At 50.5% G+C, this 14,964-nt stretch overlaps 1 protein-coding gene across 12 annotated transcripts in view; it reads left to right on the forward strand.

Annotated features, from left to right (window-relative positions):
• Positions 1–14,964, forward strand: part of IKZF1 (IKAROS family zinc finger 1) — a 98,591-nt gene that overhangs the window by 2,718 nt on the left and 80,909 nt on the right. For 8 of the 12 annotated variants that reach the window (XM_047097481.1, XM_047097479.1, XM_047097485.1 and 5 more), the window contains one exon: positions 12,450–12,503. In XM_047097481.1, the coding sequence (XP_046953437.1) occupies positions 12,464–12,503 (40 nt within the window). In that variant the 5' untranslated portion in view covers positions 12,450–12,463. Of the gene's footprint in view, positions 1–1,668; positions 2,166–5,636; positions 5,656–12,449; positions 12,504–14,964 lie in introns of those variants that run through there. The other 4 variants (XM_047097482.1, XM_047097486.1, XM_047097491.1 and 1 more) reach the window with 2 other exon arrangements.

The following is a 14,964-nucleotide window of genomic DNA, read 5'->3' on the forward strand; positions in this document are numbered from 1 at the left end:
TGTGTGATGTTGGACGCTTTGGAGAAGTTGGTCCACAGCCTCGTCAGGGAAGGTAAACCGTGGCCGTCCGTGGCACCGGTTCCTTTGTTGAGACATTGAGAGCTTGGTGAATTTCCTGGCCAAGAGGTCTGAAGCTCAGGCGTGCTGGGAGCCACCGTGTCTTTGTCGCTTGGTGAGAGACTGAAGCGTTCGAGGATGATGGTTGTTTTGGGGGGATCCCCCCCCTTGATTTGGATTTGTGTGTCTCATGTTTAGGTAATGCAGTTGCACATTGTCAACATACATGTCAAACTTTGGAAATTTGGGGGAACATGGTGGATGCCATGTGATGAAATGCCCCTACCCCCACACGTACACGAGTCCCGTGTGTGCTTCAAGATCAGGTGTGTGTGAACAGATACAGGAAATAAATTCTGTGAGTCTCTGCACATGCACACACACACACACACACACACACACACACAGAGCTGGCGTGGAGAGGGAGGCATAGGGGCAGGGTGAGAGTTTTCACATCACACAGACCTGACGTGAGTAATAAAGCCCCTCCTTTTCGGTTCTGTTTGTTCGGTTGGTTTTTGCCTTTTACTAAAGCGCGATGGATTTTCCTCTTTATGCTGTTGAGTTGAGACGTAAACGATGTCAGTACTTTGGGTGTCTGCCCAAGACTGTGTGTGCAGGTTACGGCTTTGCAGTGAACCCAGAATCCGTCAAGGATAACACCGTTTCATGGCTCGTGTGCGTTTTTCCCATCTTCTAAGCTTTGTGATTATGAAATCATTTCGCTACGAAATAAGTATTGGTTTCCGTTGCCTTATTCTAATGGAGATTCCCCCAGTGGCTCCGGCACGGAGAACGAACCCACGCCTCTTGTTGGTTCTCTGGCAACGCTTGTGATGTGTGAGGCTCACAGGCCTTCCCGGGGATTGTGCCTCGGGCTTCTGACCAGATGCTACTTCTGTCTGGCCCCCGGTGCTTAAGGTTACTCCCCGTCTGGGGTGGGTCTGTTGATATTTTTTTTAATTTATTTTTTATTTATTTTTGAGAGAGAGAGAGAGCAAGCAAGCAGGGGAGGGGCAGACACACACACACACACACACACACACACACACACACACACACAAGCTTCAAAGTCAGATAAGGTAGGAAATAGCAGCGGGGCCCGTTGGGGACTCTCACACCCCAGACCCAACTCCAGCGACCGCGACGTGGCTGGTTCCCTGTGGAGACCCGAGGGGGCGGCGGTGCTCTGTGCAGTTTGAGAAGCAACTCTGCACCCGGCTCCTCTCTCTGTGGCTCCCGTGACACCCGCCCTGCCAGGCTGTCGCTTTCATAGCTTTCCTCAGACGCGGTTTTTAAACGTTGTGTGCTACTCTGGCAAATGTCTTTAAGACGTGATGGAACGTGAGGCGTGAGATGCTGCGTGGGGACGAGGACGAGTGAGAGGCAGCCAACCCAAAGCCGCTTTGCAGAAGTTCCTGTGGGGAGAGGGGGCAGGGCCACCTCTGTGTGTGTGTCGCTGGGGGGGGGGGTCACCCCTGAGAAGGGCCCGCGGGGCACCGGCCGAGGCCTACACCTACAGGCCGCGGCCTACAGGCTTCCGTTGGCTTTTTGTCCTTGTCTGACTTTGCTGTGATAAACAGGCCGCTGCCACGGGTGCCCCCAGTGACCCGCCCGCGATGCTCTGTCAGACGTGGCGAAAGCCCAGACGGCCAGGCCTGGGGGCCTCTGTCTTGCCCGGCGCAGGTCTGGCCCTGTTTCCCCTCTCCCATGTAGCCATTTCTGCCTTCGGGGAGCCTTCAATTCCTGTTGACTCAAAGAGCTCCCTCCATCTTCCACCGCAAGCCTGTCAGCTCAGACGTCCTCATAATCTCTGAACCCGTTTTGGTCAGGACAGGAAGCGCAAGGCTCCCTTCCTGCCCGTGTTTTCCTGAGAGAAAACTATCTTCCCTCCTTTTTTGCATATTTGGCAAATGGTCCCACCTTTCTCTCCGCCCCAGTGGAGTGTGCAGGCGGTGGTGGAGGAGACGGGCCGCCACCCCGGGGGACAGCAGGGTCCCTCTTAGGCGGCTGAGTCGAGGGGACTCCACGCGGCCCAGGGTCCGAAGACCCCACCCCAGTCCTCAAAAGGCAGCGCCCGTAGGTCTCTGGGAGGCACGCGCTCACCGGTGAGTGCCCCACGCTTTCTCTGCTGCGCTTGCATAGACAGGGGGAGAGCCGGTGTGGCCCCTGCCCAGCCCCTGCCCCGCACCCCTGCGCCGCCTGTCTGGGGTGATGGAGAGCGTCATTATGCACCATTTGCACGCGCTGCTTTCGGGTGTTCCCGTGCCCCACCTCCTGATGGCTCGTGGCGCAGGGGCCACTGCTTAACGGATTGCCCAGAATGGGCCCTAATTAGTGGGAAAGTGCCTTCTTCATATTTTCTCACTCAAGTGTGCAATGATTCATTTTTCTCTGGCAATCAGCTCACTGCTAAAGGAAATCTGACTCTCTTCCTGCCGTTTTCGCGCCAAAAGTTAGCGTAATGGATATGGTGCCCAGCTGCCAGGCCGGGGGGCTCGGGGGGCCGTGGGATGTGAAGGGCGCACCCAGCATCCTTCCTCTGCCCTCCTTCCCTGCCCTCCCTCCGTCTTGCTTCTTTCTTGGGGGGGGGTGGCTTGCAGAGGCTGTACAAACAACTGACAAAGAGCGGCATGAAGTATTTTTAAGCGCTCTTATCCATACCGAGGTGGTACTTTAAGCTCCATTTTCGAGATCGCGCCGATATCAACCCTCCAAGGCGTTTTCTGGTCATTTGGAACAATTGCAGGTTGAGCCATGTGGGTCCGACTCCTTTCCAAAGCTAAGAGTTCCACCATGGACATTGATCCGTCCGTTTTTTGGGGGGAGCTTTTTGGTCCTTGAGTCAGATTTTCGCTGGCAAACTCAGAGCAAATGAGATACCTCCTTAGCCCTAAGGTCGGTGGGGGTGGGGGGGGGAATGTTTACTTTAGAATCTTCAGGAGAAATGAAAATGAGGAATTGATCTTTTATAAGCTTGTTCCTGAGACACTCTGAAATGTCCTCCAGGGCTTTTAATGGAAAGGAGAGAGAGCCAGCGACCCCCCGGTGTGAGCCCCACTTTTAGCCTGAAAAACTGACCTTTTTCTCCTCCTTTGTGGCTGAGTTTTGTGTAGGGCGGAAAATTACAGTGATATGCAAAGAGATCCACGGCGGAACCATATTGATAAATTGTGTATCCCACTTCATTAAACTGAAATCAGACCACTAATTATGGGAGGTTGTTAGAGAGATAGGGCAATTAATTCCCTTTTAAAACTCATTTGGAAATTTCGAGGGCTTTTCTACACGGGGCTTCCTGCTGCCTGGAGTTGTCCGTGTTTCCCGGGATTTCAGGAACCTCCAGCTTCATGTGGAGGAGGAGAGCCTTCTGCAAAAGAAAGGAAACTTGCTGAACAATAACAACAAACAAAATACTTAAAAGTAAAGCATTGAAAATGATTTACACTTACTTAAGGGCCGCAGAAAAATCTGGTTGTACTGTTCAAAATTAGCTCTCCTATGTTTTGCTGTCTGACAGACATGAGCATTTTCTGCCAAATTATAAATAAGGACGTGCCGATTTCTTTGTAGCCCTACAGAGGAGGAAGTTGTAAGCTTCTGTGAGGTTCTACTGATGACACCCCACACCCGGGTTTGCATGAGGACCTTGTAGGCCAAAGGTTGTGGATTACAGACTGGGCTCTAGGCAATCCTGGTTGGGCCTGATACCCGCCAGGAACGTGTGTGTGTTCATATGGACGTCGTCATTTGTGCGGGGCTCTTGGGCATATAACCCACGTCTGGGTTACAGCCCCACTGGGACCGAGCTCTCGGTCTGTCCCAGAATAAAATGGACATCTAGAACTTCCCTTGCAAACTCGATCCAACTGAAGAGGCCACTTGAGAACATTGAGCGGTCTTCTTGTCTGTAATTGTTGGGTGGATTGTCAAAGCAGTCGTTCTCACCAAGTAACTGATATGTGTGTTCCCCCTTCTACTCTTCTCAGAAACGGCTTGGTCTGACTTCAGCGGAGACCGTTTGAGGTTGGGGGAGCGAGGTGAATTCTGGAGTCCTGCAGCTCCCGGGACGCAGGCTAGGGTTCAAGGAACCGGGGTCTTGAATCCACATTCTGTGGGGTGTGGACGTAGTGGGAAAGTGGGCACATAGGTGATTTTTTTAACGCTTCTCGCAAAGTTGCCTCACTTTAAGTGATTTTACTTGATGATTTGTGGGTGTTGCCAAAAAGAACGGAGGAGCTCAGAATGTGTGTCTTCTTGCAGAGAGAATTTCCCTTTGGCCCGGAAACTCTGTGGCTTTAGTGGAGGGAGTCAGTCAGCAGGCTGTCTACATTCTCCTCCCTGGAGCCAGGAGGAAACAGCCCCTCTCTCTGGGCCAAGCAGCCTTTTTCCATCGCAAGGAATAAGGGGTACCTGGAAGTCTGGGCAACCACGAGTCCCTTGATGTGTTTGCTCCGGAACACATTTTCTCTCCAGGTTCCTATGTATATTGGTAGATCTTGTCTCACTCCCACCCAGACAGCAGAGGCTAACCTGAAACGAGAAAAGGTTACAGTCCCTACCAGAATGTTCTCAGCGGGCAAATCAGCAGTGGCTCCCAGTTATTGGAAATAAACAGATGTGGGTGTATTTGTAAACAACCGGCCGTGTCTGGGGAGATTTGTCTAAGTGTACTTCCTTGGGTCTCAGTGGAATGTATCTTTCGCCAAGGCAGCTCACACAAGCCCTTCAATGTAAAAAAGTCTGGCGGACTTGTAGTGTTACCATTTGGGGGAATGTTATGGGTATACAGCACAAGTGGATTTGCGTGTTCGGTTTTCATTTTGAGGTTCGACGTGTGTCCATGAAATGATCTACTAACACCTTAACTAAAGCCACTGCTAAGAGGACCAGAGAAGATACTGTTCTCTTTGTGAGGACAGCACTGACATTGCTGAGTAAAACACTTAGTGAACATTGTAACTTTGTATTGATCCTTTTTTTTTTAAGTGAAAAAAATAACTTGGGAGGGGCGGGCTCAATATAGGAACAGGAAAATGCTCCTCTGTTTCATCACTTTGTAATAAGAAATGACAAGACATCAGCACTCTTGGGAATATCGGTGCACATCATTATTTTGGGGCAGTTTTTATATTTTTTTAAAGGTGTAAATCTCATTTTTGTTGCACCGTCGCTGGCCATGCATGAAGGTCTTCTGAAATCGGGAAGAGGGTAGAAGAGAATGATTCTAAACTTAGATTTTTTTTTTTTTTTTTTTTTTTTTTTTTTTTTTTTTTTACTTAAGTGATGAAGCGAAGTGTAAAAAGCCATTTATATTTGAGGAAGCTGCTTAGGAAATGGCTTCTGAGGACAGTCAGAATCAGGAAAAGTCCTATAAAAGTGAATGTAAATTTTGAGTGTGAATGTCTCTGCCATGGTTGCCACATAAACAGGGTTGGGAGTAGTTTGAGAGCCTGTGGTCTAGTGCTGGAACATTCTTTACTAGCCTCTTTCCCAGATCCTTTACAGTCTCTTCTCTGCACAGGAGAATCACACAATGCCAGAACCTTCTAAGGCCCCTAGAAATCCTGTGCAGGACCTGCTTTTGAGAGCAGATGGGTGAGTGCAGGGAACCGTCCCTCTAACTCTGCCTTCTCTATTTAAAAAAAAAAAAAAAATTCTAATGTAATGCAGCATCTCTCATCGTTCTTTATACCTCACTTGGAGACAGGTGGCTCCATGATGACATTTAGCAGTATTCTTGTGTTCTTTTCCCTTCTGCATTAAATATCTCCTTGCTGAGAATGTTTTCAAACAGCATGCTTTTTAGCTGTATTTTGAAAAGGCTTCTTCGGTCCCCCCCCCTTCCTCTTTTGCATACCAGTTCCTGCCCCAAAGGCGGGGGAGGTATGTGAGGACAGAGTTGCACATCTGAGTTATTTGCCCTGAAAAAAGCAGGTTCACAGTAGAACGTACCGCTGGAGGCGTTTTCTGTGGCTCCGTTAAATATGGGGGAGGGGGGAGCCCGGTGAAAGCCAAATTGGATTCCCTGCTGTCCTGTTGAAATCTTGTTTTTCATTGTTATTTGTGCCAGCAATACTCTGTGGAATAATCATGAAAATGTGTAGATTGGCAGCTAATTTTTGAAAAATGAAAAGAATCAGAAATGAAATAAGAGTGCCCAGAAGTTTTTATGCTCTCCTGACCTGTTTTGTCAAGTTGTTAGGAAAACCTATAAGGTCCCCCTGACCAGACACAAAGACCTCGCAGATTGCTTTAGCTTTCTCTTGGAACATTTCTTTTTTTTACGATACAGTGTAATTCACAGTGATATGATAGATTTGCAAAAATAAAATCTACCCATCTGAAAATGAAAGGGCTCTCTCTGGGCAGGGATAATGGGTTTTATTAAAGAGGTCTGTGACCTAAGGCGTTTTAAATAGATTATAGGCTTGGCCCGTTTTTCCCCACACACCCGCCCCCTTCAAAACAAGCGTCATTGATAAGGAAATAACCCCCAAATGTAAGTGTAATGCAATCTCACTCTTCAGGAGGGGGAAAAAACAAAGATCAACAGCATACATTTTATGCGATAAGCAGAATTTGACTTCACCGTGGAAGTTGTGGGATGGAGTCTGCCTTTACCTGCACAGTAGTACCAAGGACACACTTCTTTCCTGTTAGGACACAGGGAACATCCACTCCTTGCCCGTTGTCCGTTTGAAATTTGGGACCACGAGCCCGGGCTCTGTGGTTCGCCCCGGGCGGGAGTGAAAAACGCGTCTCCGTGGAGAGGTTGTGGGTTCGGGTCAGCTCCGCTGTTGTGTTAGACGGGTGCCTTCGTGCGGGCTGCTGCATTATCAGCCTCAGTCTTCTCATCTATAGAAGGGAAATCGTATACAGATCATGCGCGATGATTACAGTTGTATAGTGTAATCGCGAAGGGTACAGGTACACGTTTAGCAAACGAACACTGTGCCAGACACATAAAACGGTGGACAAGGTAGACCAGGTGCCCGCTCCCGGCCTGTTAAATGCCGTAGTCAGTTGCTTGGATAAAGCCATATCCATTCCTTTACTGCCTCTTCCTGGCACATCTAAGGTACTCGAGAAATGTCGTGAGATGGCACTGGGCAGAAAGTCACCTCTGTGTATCAGGGGCGGGGAAAGGCATTGTTTTTATGTATGGATGCACTTTTAATTGGGGCATAATTGCAACGTAGCATTACATTCGTTTCCCATGGACAACATACCGATTCAATATTTGTGCATATTGCAAAGCAATCACCGCGATAAGCATAGTGAACACTCGTCGCCACACAGGGCTCCAAAAAAAATTCTGTTCTGCGCCACGAGGGCTTTTAAGATTTACTCCGTTGGCAACTTGCAAACAGGCAGGACAGTCTTATTAACAGCCTCTCGCTGCGCAGACATGGCATTTTCTTTAGTTTGTGTCCGTTGCTTGAACCACAGAGAACTGAGGGTTTTTTGTAAAGCTTGTGGAGGAGTTGTGTGAACCTGGGGAGCAGACTCATGCTGAGTGACCACCGGGGTTCATCACGGCCAGTTGCGCATGCTGTGCGCTTAGCCGTGCTGGAACAGCCATGACTTCGGGCTGCTCGAAAAGGAATCAAGTTGTGGTTCTGGACAGGCAGCTGGCTTTTCATTTTGACTTCATTATGGGCGAGCACAGCGATTTCAGAGCAAATGATGTGAAGGGAGGGGCTCATCTTCGGGAAAGGAAGGGGCACTTCAGGAGGCTGAGGACGGGGCTGGGGACCGCAGCCAGCCCTGCACACGTGACAGTGGCCCTTGAGGCTCCTTGTGGCTCTCGGGGCTGTTCTTGGGGCCACCTGCTCGCTCGCAGGTGGAAATGAGGACAGTACTGGAGACTTGCCCAGCTCCTGGCCCAGGAGCCACGACCGCCCAGGGCGGTTGGATGCATCTTCCCAGGGGACAGCCAGGTCCCCAGTCCATCGTGGGTGTGGAGGAAGGAAAGAAGGACAAGGGACAAGGTGGGGGGGGGGGTGTTCCCAAAGCTCCCCGTCCCCAGGGCTCCTTCACAGGGTGGCCCCAGCTGTAAGGCCACGTCTCCCCTGGCCTGGTTGCAGGAGCAGAAATGTGCTGGGCCACCTTTGCTCCGTCTCTCAGCCCTTGTGTTTGCCCCCCTGCACCCCCTGCTTTCTAGAGTCGCTGATAGGCCAACTCCATGAAACCGAAACCAGGCAAGTCCTGTTGGAGCAGAGGGACCTGGGAGACACAGAGACACAGACACAGAGAGGGAAGGGGAAGGAGGGAGAGACAGCAAGCGTTGTTAGGCTCAGTGACCGTTCCAGAGAGGGAGATGGCCGTGGGCAGTGGCTTCTGACAGCAGGCTCTGCCCCCCACCCCCGGAGGGACAGCCCCTGACGTCGCTGTCACGCTGGCCTCCACTTATCTCTGCATCTGTTTCCCCTTGTGCAAGATTCAGAGCCACTGGCTCCGAAGACACAATAAGAGCATTCAGGGCCCTGCGAACTGCCCAGGCGACGGGTGTTTGCCGCCGTGGTGTTTTCTGCCGTCGATCGGTTCAGGCGTTCCGGTGTCTGGGTATCCCCGGGCGGAGTAGAAAATCACAGTTGACTTCTGTGAAATAATCGTTCCCTCTGGCTTCTCCCTCCGCAGACCTACGATCCTGGTTTTTGTGTAGGTGCCGGTTCCCGAAAACAAGTTGTTGATCCGCTTGTGTGATGAACCCCTCTTTCTGTTCGTGAGCTCCTTCGTGGCGGAGACCCTGTCCAGCCCGAGCTCTCCGCTTTGCACTTGACGCTGGACACAGACAGCGTCCATGTGGGAGTAGACGGCCAGGAAGCTGTCTGAAAATGAGCGCAGAGCCCCGCCCCCCCTTCCTAGACACGCACCACCCCCCCCCCAGCTGCCCCTCTGTCATCTCGGGTCTTGGAGGGGACGGAATTTCCTCGCCCTCACATCAGTTTCCCATCGCTGAATGATTTGTCTGATCTTTGCCTGAAAACAGTCACTTTTACCAAAAAAAAAAAAAGTCACGACTGTTCCATCCCAAGAGATGCAAATTTGGACTTTGGGGAAGTTTGAGGGAGCTGGTCAAGTCCCCCCATGTCCCCCTCCCCATGTGATGGCAAGCAAGCCCGGCTGCAGAATTCACGGGGCGTGGGCCCTGTCCCCGAATTGTCAAGAAGGTCAAAGCAGTGGTAACAAGCCGACATTAGTCCCGAGCAAGGGGGGGCCACACGCCCACGCGGAGTAGGATTTATTCAGACTGTGTTTGAAAATCTAGGTGGTGCTGATTACCCAGTGGAGTTACACATAGTGGGGGTGGGGGGGGTGGGGGTGGACATTTAGCGAAAATGGAAACAGGCGTGTTGACACAGATTCCCCGTCCTCTGCTCAGTGTCGCCAGCCCCCAGAACACCCGCCGTCCTGAGTGTGCAGACGGCTGCTGGGATGGGGCTGCCTCCTGGAGGGGACACACAGGACACACAGGTGAGGTGACTGCCCAGGGCAGACCTTTCCGGCCCAGCAGAGCCTGGTCTGGGCCTCAGACCCTCTGTTTTCTGCTTTGTGGCACCTGTCACACCTCCTGCCTGAACCGCCAGACCCACGACAGGGGACCTGATGTGAATGGATTCTGGCCCTGGCCTCAAACCCAGAGGGTCTCCCTCTCTGCCGCCACCATGAGGGAGGACACCTTCTCCCTGAGAGCCAAGGTGGGGAGCCATCTATGGGGCTTTGGGAAACAGTCTGTCCTTTGCTTGGAAATAGCTTGAATCTACAATAGGATGCTGGATAAATCAGTTCCCACAGCTGAGCTGTGCATAGCCATTGAAATGAGGGCGTTGATGTAGATTTGCAAAATACAAAAATGGGTGTAGGATGAAATGAAAAAAAAAAATTCACAGCAGTATATTTGGAATAAGTTTAGTGTCCTGTTTTTGTCCAGTGCTCTGTGTGTGTATACAAACACACATACACAGACTCACAAAACTGAGTAGTCCTAAGTGGTAGGAGTTATGGGCATTTTCTTGCCTTTATGGAAAAAAAAGTTGAAAAAAATGGATCACTTGCATAGCAAGAAGATTCTAAATCAACATTCTACAAATTTTGTTGTTAGACTAGTAGTTGCTACAAGATTTATTTAGACTAGTGCTTATTTACTTATTTATTTTAATGTTTATTTATTTTGCGGGGGGGAGAGCAGGGGAGGGTCAGAAAGAGAGGGAGACACAGAATCCGAAGCAGGCTTCAGGCTCCGAGCTGTCAGCACAGAGCCCAACTCGGGGCTCGAACCCACGAACCGTGAGATTGTGACCTGAGCCGAAGTCGGATGCTCAACCAACTGAGCCACCCAGGTGCCCCTATACTTTATTTTTTTTAAATGTTTGTTTATTTTTGAGAGAGAGACAGAGACAGAGTGCAAGCAGGGGAGGGGCGGAGAGAGAGGGGGACACAGAATCGGAAGCAGGCTCCAGGCTCCGAGCTGTCAGCACAGAGCCCAACACGGGGCTCGAACCCACAAACTGTGAGATCGTGACCTGAACCGAAATCAGATGCTTAACCGACTGAGCCACCCAGGTGCCCCCATACTTTTTTAATTTTGTATCAGGAATCTGTCTCTGGCACCTAGACTGGTGTTTATTTAGAAGAGTATTTGTTACAACAAGGTGTCCCCCACTCATGCCAGGGACATTTCAAGACTGGTCTGTGTGATTCCACAATAAAACACTGTACTCGCCTTCAGAAAACAGGACCTCACCTTAATGCTGTACAAAGATTCGAGATTTTTCTCAACCGTGTGCATCTTGTTTCTACGTAGTCATCTTGGTGGTTTCCAAAGAATCGTAGAGTTTTGCCTCTTTAACATGGAAGACTGTGGCGCCTTAGACGCTCTGGGTTTGCTTCTGGGTTTGCTTCTGGGGCCCGTGTGTTTGGTTCCGGCCTGCTTGTGGGCCCTCAGTCTTGGGGCTGAAATACACGTGGGCCACGAGCCTTTTTCCCTTCTGTGGTCAGCGGCAGTAACCCTGCACCGCACGCCGGCCTGGAAAATTCCTGTCACAATTCAGACCCATTCAGTGGCTCTCAGAAATGGTTGAAAACCCCTCCCCGTCCAGAAAAAAAAAAAAAAAAGTGATAGTCATTCGTGTCTTCTTCGTGACTAGTACTGATACTATAGAAATTGAAAATATGGATTCTGCGCAAACCATACAGGCATCTATGTATTGATCTGCACGCCTAAATTTGCCCCTGCCTGCGTAGTCTCAGCTGAACTGGAGAGGGCAAGGTCCCCTGAATTCTCCATCAGTGTCCAGGTCGGCTGAAGACTGGCCTCCCGGCTCAGATCCACACACCTGAACCCAAGAGACAGAGGTGTGGTCCCCCCCGAACCAGAGGTGGCCTCATTTAGACTCATCAGATAGACTCCGTTTGTTGCTTAGAGAAGGCTCTGTCCCGAGCTGTCCAGCAGAGCGTAAATGAGCAGATTTGGTCGAGGTCCCCTCCTGGTGGCCACAGCTTTCCTACCCAAGGGGCCTCCAGGTGTCCCCTCCTAGGGCTCCCCAGACCTCCGAGGTCAGGCCAGGGCTGACGGGGGCTGACCCCTGCCCGGTGCGCCTGGCAGAGCCTTCCCTGTCACCCTCCAGGACGGCTCTTCCCGCTTGGTTTTCTCTTCCTACACCAATCTGAGGAGCCCAGCCATGTGTCAGCAAAGAGGAAGGTTTGGGGGCTGCCCCAGCCCCGTCTTGCTGCCCTCGTGAGCCTCACTTCCTGCGTGAGCGCGCTGGCGATGTCTGAGGCAGGATCCCTGAAAGAGTGGGGACAAAGACGGAAGCAGCCGCGTTGCCCATCTGCCAGGCTGGAGGTGTATTCATTATTGATGGAGGGAGGACGAGAGCCGCTCAGATATGCAGCCCTGCCTGGGTAAATGAGACATTCTTCAGCAAATTGCTTCGTTTTTTGATTGCTGAGTGTATGCGTGTCACCAAGCTGACTCAAGGTTCATCGATGCATGCTCAGTAAATTAGAAAGAACATAACTATGGATCAGCCAAGAGAATGAATTCTGTGCCTACAATGACCCAGGGCCATTTAATTTTCTGCTTAATTTTGTTGCAGTCAGTTTGCATTTTGGGTTATTATGCAGTAGGAAATTAACAATAAATAACAAATTTGGTCCTCCTGTGCTTGTAATGATATTTTTATCAATCTTTGTAATGCTGTTTTTAAAAGGATCAAGGTCTGTGCCAGTCTGATACTCCAGCAAGTATGTGAGGAGGAAAATGCATTCTTCTTGGTAGATAACCTTGTTGTTAAATGCATAGAGCTTCTCTCTCTCTCTCTCGCTCTCTTCATATCTTATTAGTAATTTGCTTTAAACTAAAATCCCTTCCTCTTCTTTCTCAGATAACCTGAGGACAATGGACGCTGATGAGAGTCGAGACATGTCCCGAGTTTCAGGTGAGACCCTTGTGGGATATACTTGGATGGGGGGCCTGTGAGGATGGCTCCGCTGGGTGCCAGGAGCCCAGGCGCTCGCCAAGCTCCCAAGAGAGGAAGACAGGCTTTCCTGCCGGAGGAAAGACCAGCGTGGAACTGGGGTCCGTGTTTTCTGCCAACTCTTAGAGTTCATCCCAGTTTGAGAACCTCAACAGAAAAATCTCCCAGATAAAATTAGTTTTCCTATGAAATCCAAGAGCAACCTGGAAAGGGTTCCATATAGGTTGATACTCTTTGGGAGGGTGGGGGGAAGGAAATGACTGCTTGATTTGCTCTAGACCCCAAACCCATGCCAAGGGTGGTGTTTGAGAGGGAGAGCGGGAGAAAGACAGCCGGAAAACACAATTTAGAGTATCTGTTAAGCTTTGCTCCCCTTTGCTCAACATTTTTTTGAGCCATATTGGATGTGGCTCTTCTCATCATGGGGACCCAGGACATGGAGTGGTCAGTATTGGGAGGTGAGGCCCAAGGGCCTATCACACACTGTCCCGCTAGGTGGTGTTGGACAGGATGACCCATCAGCCCGTCTGGCAAAGCCTGTGTGGCTCCCGTGTTCCTAGGCGTGGGAAGCCCACTCTCTGTCTGGCCCTGTGTCTGGGCTTTGGGTTTTCAGTATTTTACCTTTTAGAACCTGCCAGGTTCATGGCCAATCCCGGGGTTGGCCTCTATGGGAGAATGGCCTGTCCTTGGCGGCTTGGCTGACCTGCCCCCACCCGTTTACAAGTTTTTATTGAATTCTGCGTCTCGGGACCAAACGTGTGACTGCTGCCCCACTTGGTGGATGTTCGCCCACCGGAGAGTGTGCAGGAGAGAAGGTTCGAGTTCACGCCGCAATCCCAGACGTCTCCCGCCTCCTCTGGCCCAGCTCCTCCTGTCATCCCGTCACTTGGCAAGCGTGGACTTAAACTCCCCAGGCTACTGAGAACAAGCCCAAGGCTAGCTTGTCGGCCCAGCCGTGCAGGAGCGTCACGTACGTGGGCGGAAGTGAGAACTGGCCGGCAGTTTGGCATTTCCCTGTGTGAACTACGTGGTACTGAAGGAGTTCTTTCTAGAGTTGCACCCACGAGCGGGCAGGGAGTTGACCCAGACGCTCCCTGCAGCGCTGATGCTAATGTCTAAAAACTTGGGCACACGGGCACACTGATTCAAACCGCTCTTGTGAACAAGGATGATGCAAAAGCTTCATACTGGAACAGGCCCAAGACACGTGCCCAAGTGAAAGCGGCGTTCAAGACAGTACGCAAAGCGCGATCCATTCTGTGAAATGAAAACAAATCACACACACCACACACACACTCAATCTACATGTTTGCATGTTGAGGAAAATTCTGGAGGGATAGTTAGCAATCTAGACTTCCCCTCTGGAGCTTGGTGATGGGAAGAAGGTCAGGCTGTGGAGGAAGAAAAGGGAGCCTTTACATCCTTATAGGCTTCATATCTACTATCTTGCTGTCTTTAAGGTCTGTTTGCATTTATGTCTCTCAGACACATTCTTTGATTCTGAAACAGGAGTACAACAACAGAAACAACAGAGAGGGAGAAAAAAAAAGATTGGCTCTTGGAAGCCTCCCATTGGCCTGGGGAAGCGGGTCCCACCCAGGATTGCCAGAGGCCTCAGGGAGAGGGAATTAGCTTGTCAAAAAGGCAGGATGTTAAAAACTTCCATAGGCGAAGAGACCCTTTCATTGTTTCTGATTTCTCTTGGGTAACTTCTTTTCCTTTTAAGTTTATTTGTTTATTTTGAGAGAGAGAGTCCCAAGCAGGTTCTGAACTGTCAGCACAGAGCCCGACGCAGGGCTCAAACCCACAAACCATGAGATCATGACCTAAGCCGAAGTCAGACGCCCAACCGACTGAGCCCCCCAGGCACCCCTCACTTAGGTAGCTTCTAAGGTGACACATGAATGAAGCCTCTGTCCTTTGAGGTCCCAGAGCCACAGCTGAAGGCCCCGACCCGGGTGGGCGTCTCCAGAGTGTTTTGTCTCATATCTTGTCAACAACGATATCAAAAGCCTCGTTTTCCTCTCACTGTTTTCTTGCCCTTTACCATGATGCAAAACTCTCAGGTTTTCTGGTTGCTGGCTTTTGAAAGTGGGCATTGGGGGAGGGGTGCAAGAATGAAGGGAGTCCCGTGGCCCAGGAAGGCCTGAAAAAGGAAACGCCTCTGTGGTCGAGAAGATTCCAGATCTGGTCTGAAATGTAGTCTGTATACACTCAGCAGAGGAAATGCTCCTTCCAAAACACGAATGGTGTAACCGGCAGCATTCTAAACAGCAAGCAGAGCATCTGAAGGGTTGTGCCATTTTCCCGAAAGATGGGAAGGACACTTTCTGCTTCTTGCTGGTTCTCCAATTCACACCTAATCACATCGCTTTTTCTCGTCCATTTCTGAAATTGAGAGTAGTGACAGCTAGCTGTGGAA

Source organism: Lynx rufus, unplaced genomic scaffold, assembly GCF_022079265.1.
Source record: "Lynx rufus isolate CCGP_SWC_20201006 ecotype Redwood Valley unplaced genomic scaffold, mLynRuf1.p SCAF_4, whole genome shotgun sequence".
In the NCBI taxonomy this organism is placed as follows: domain Eukaryota; kingdom Metazoa; phylum Chordata; class Mammalia; order Carnivora; family Felidae; genus Lynx; species Lynx rufus.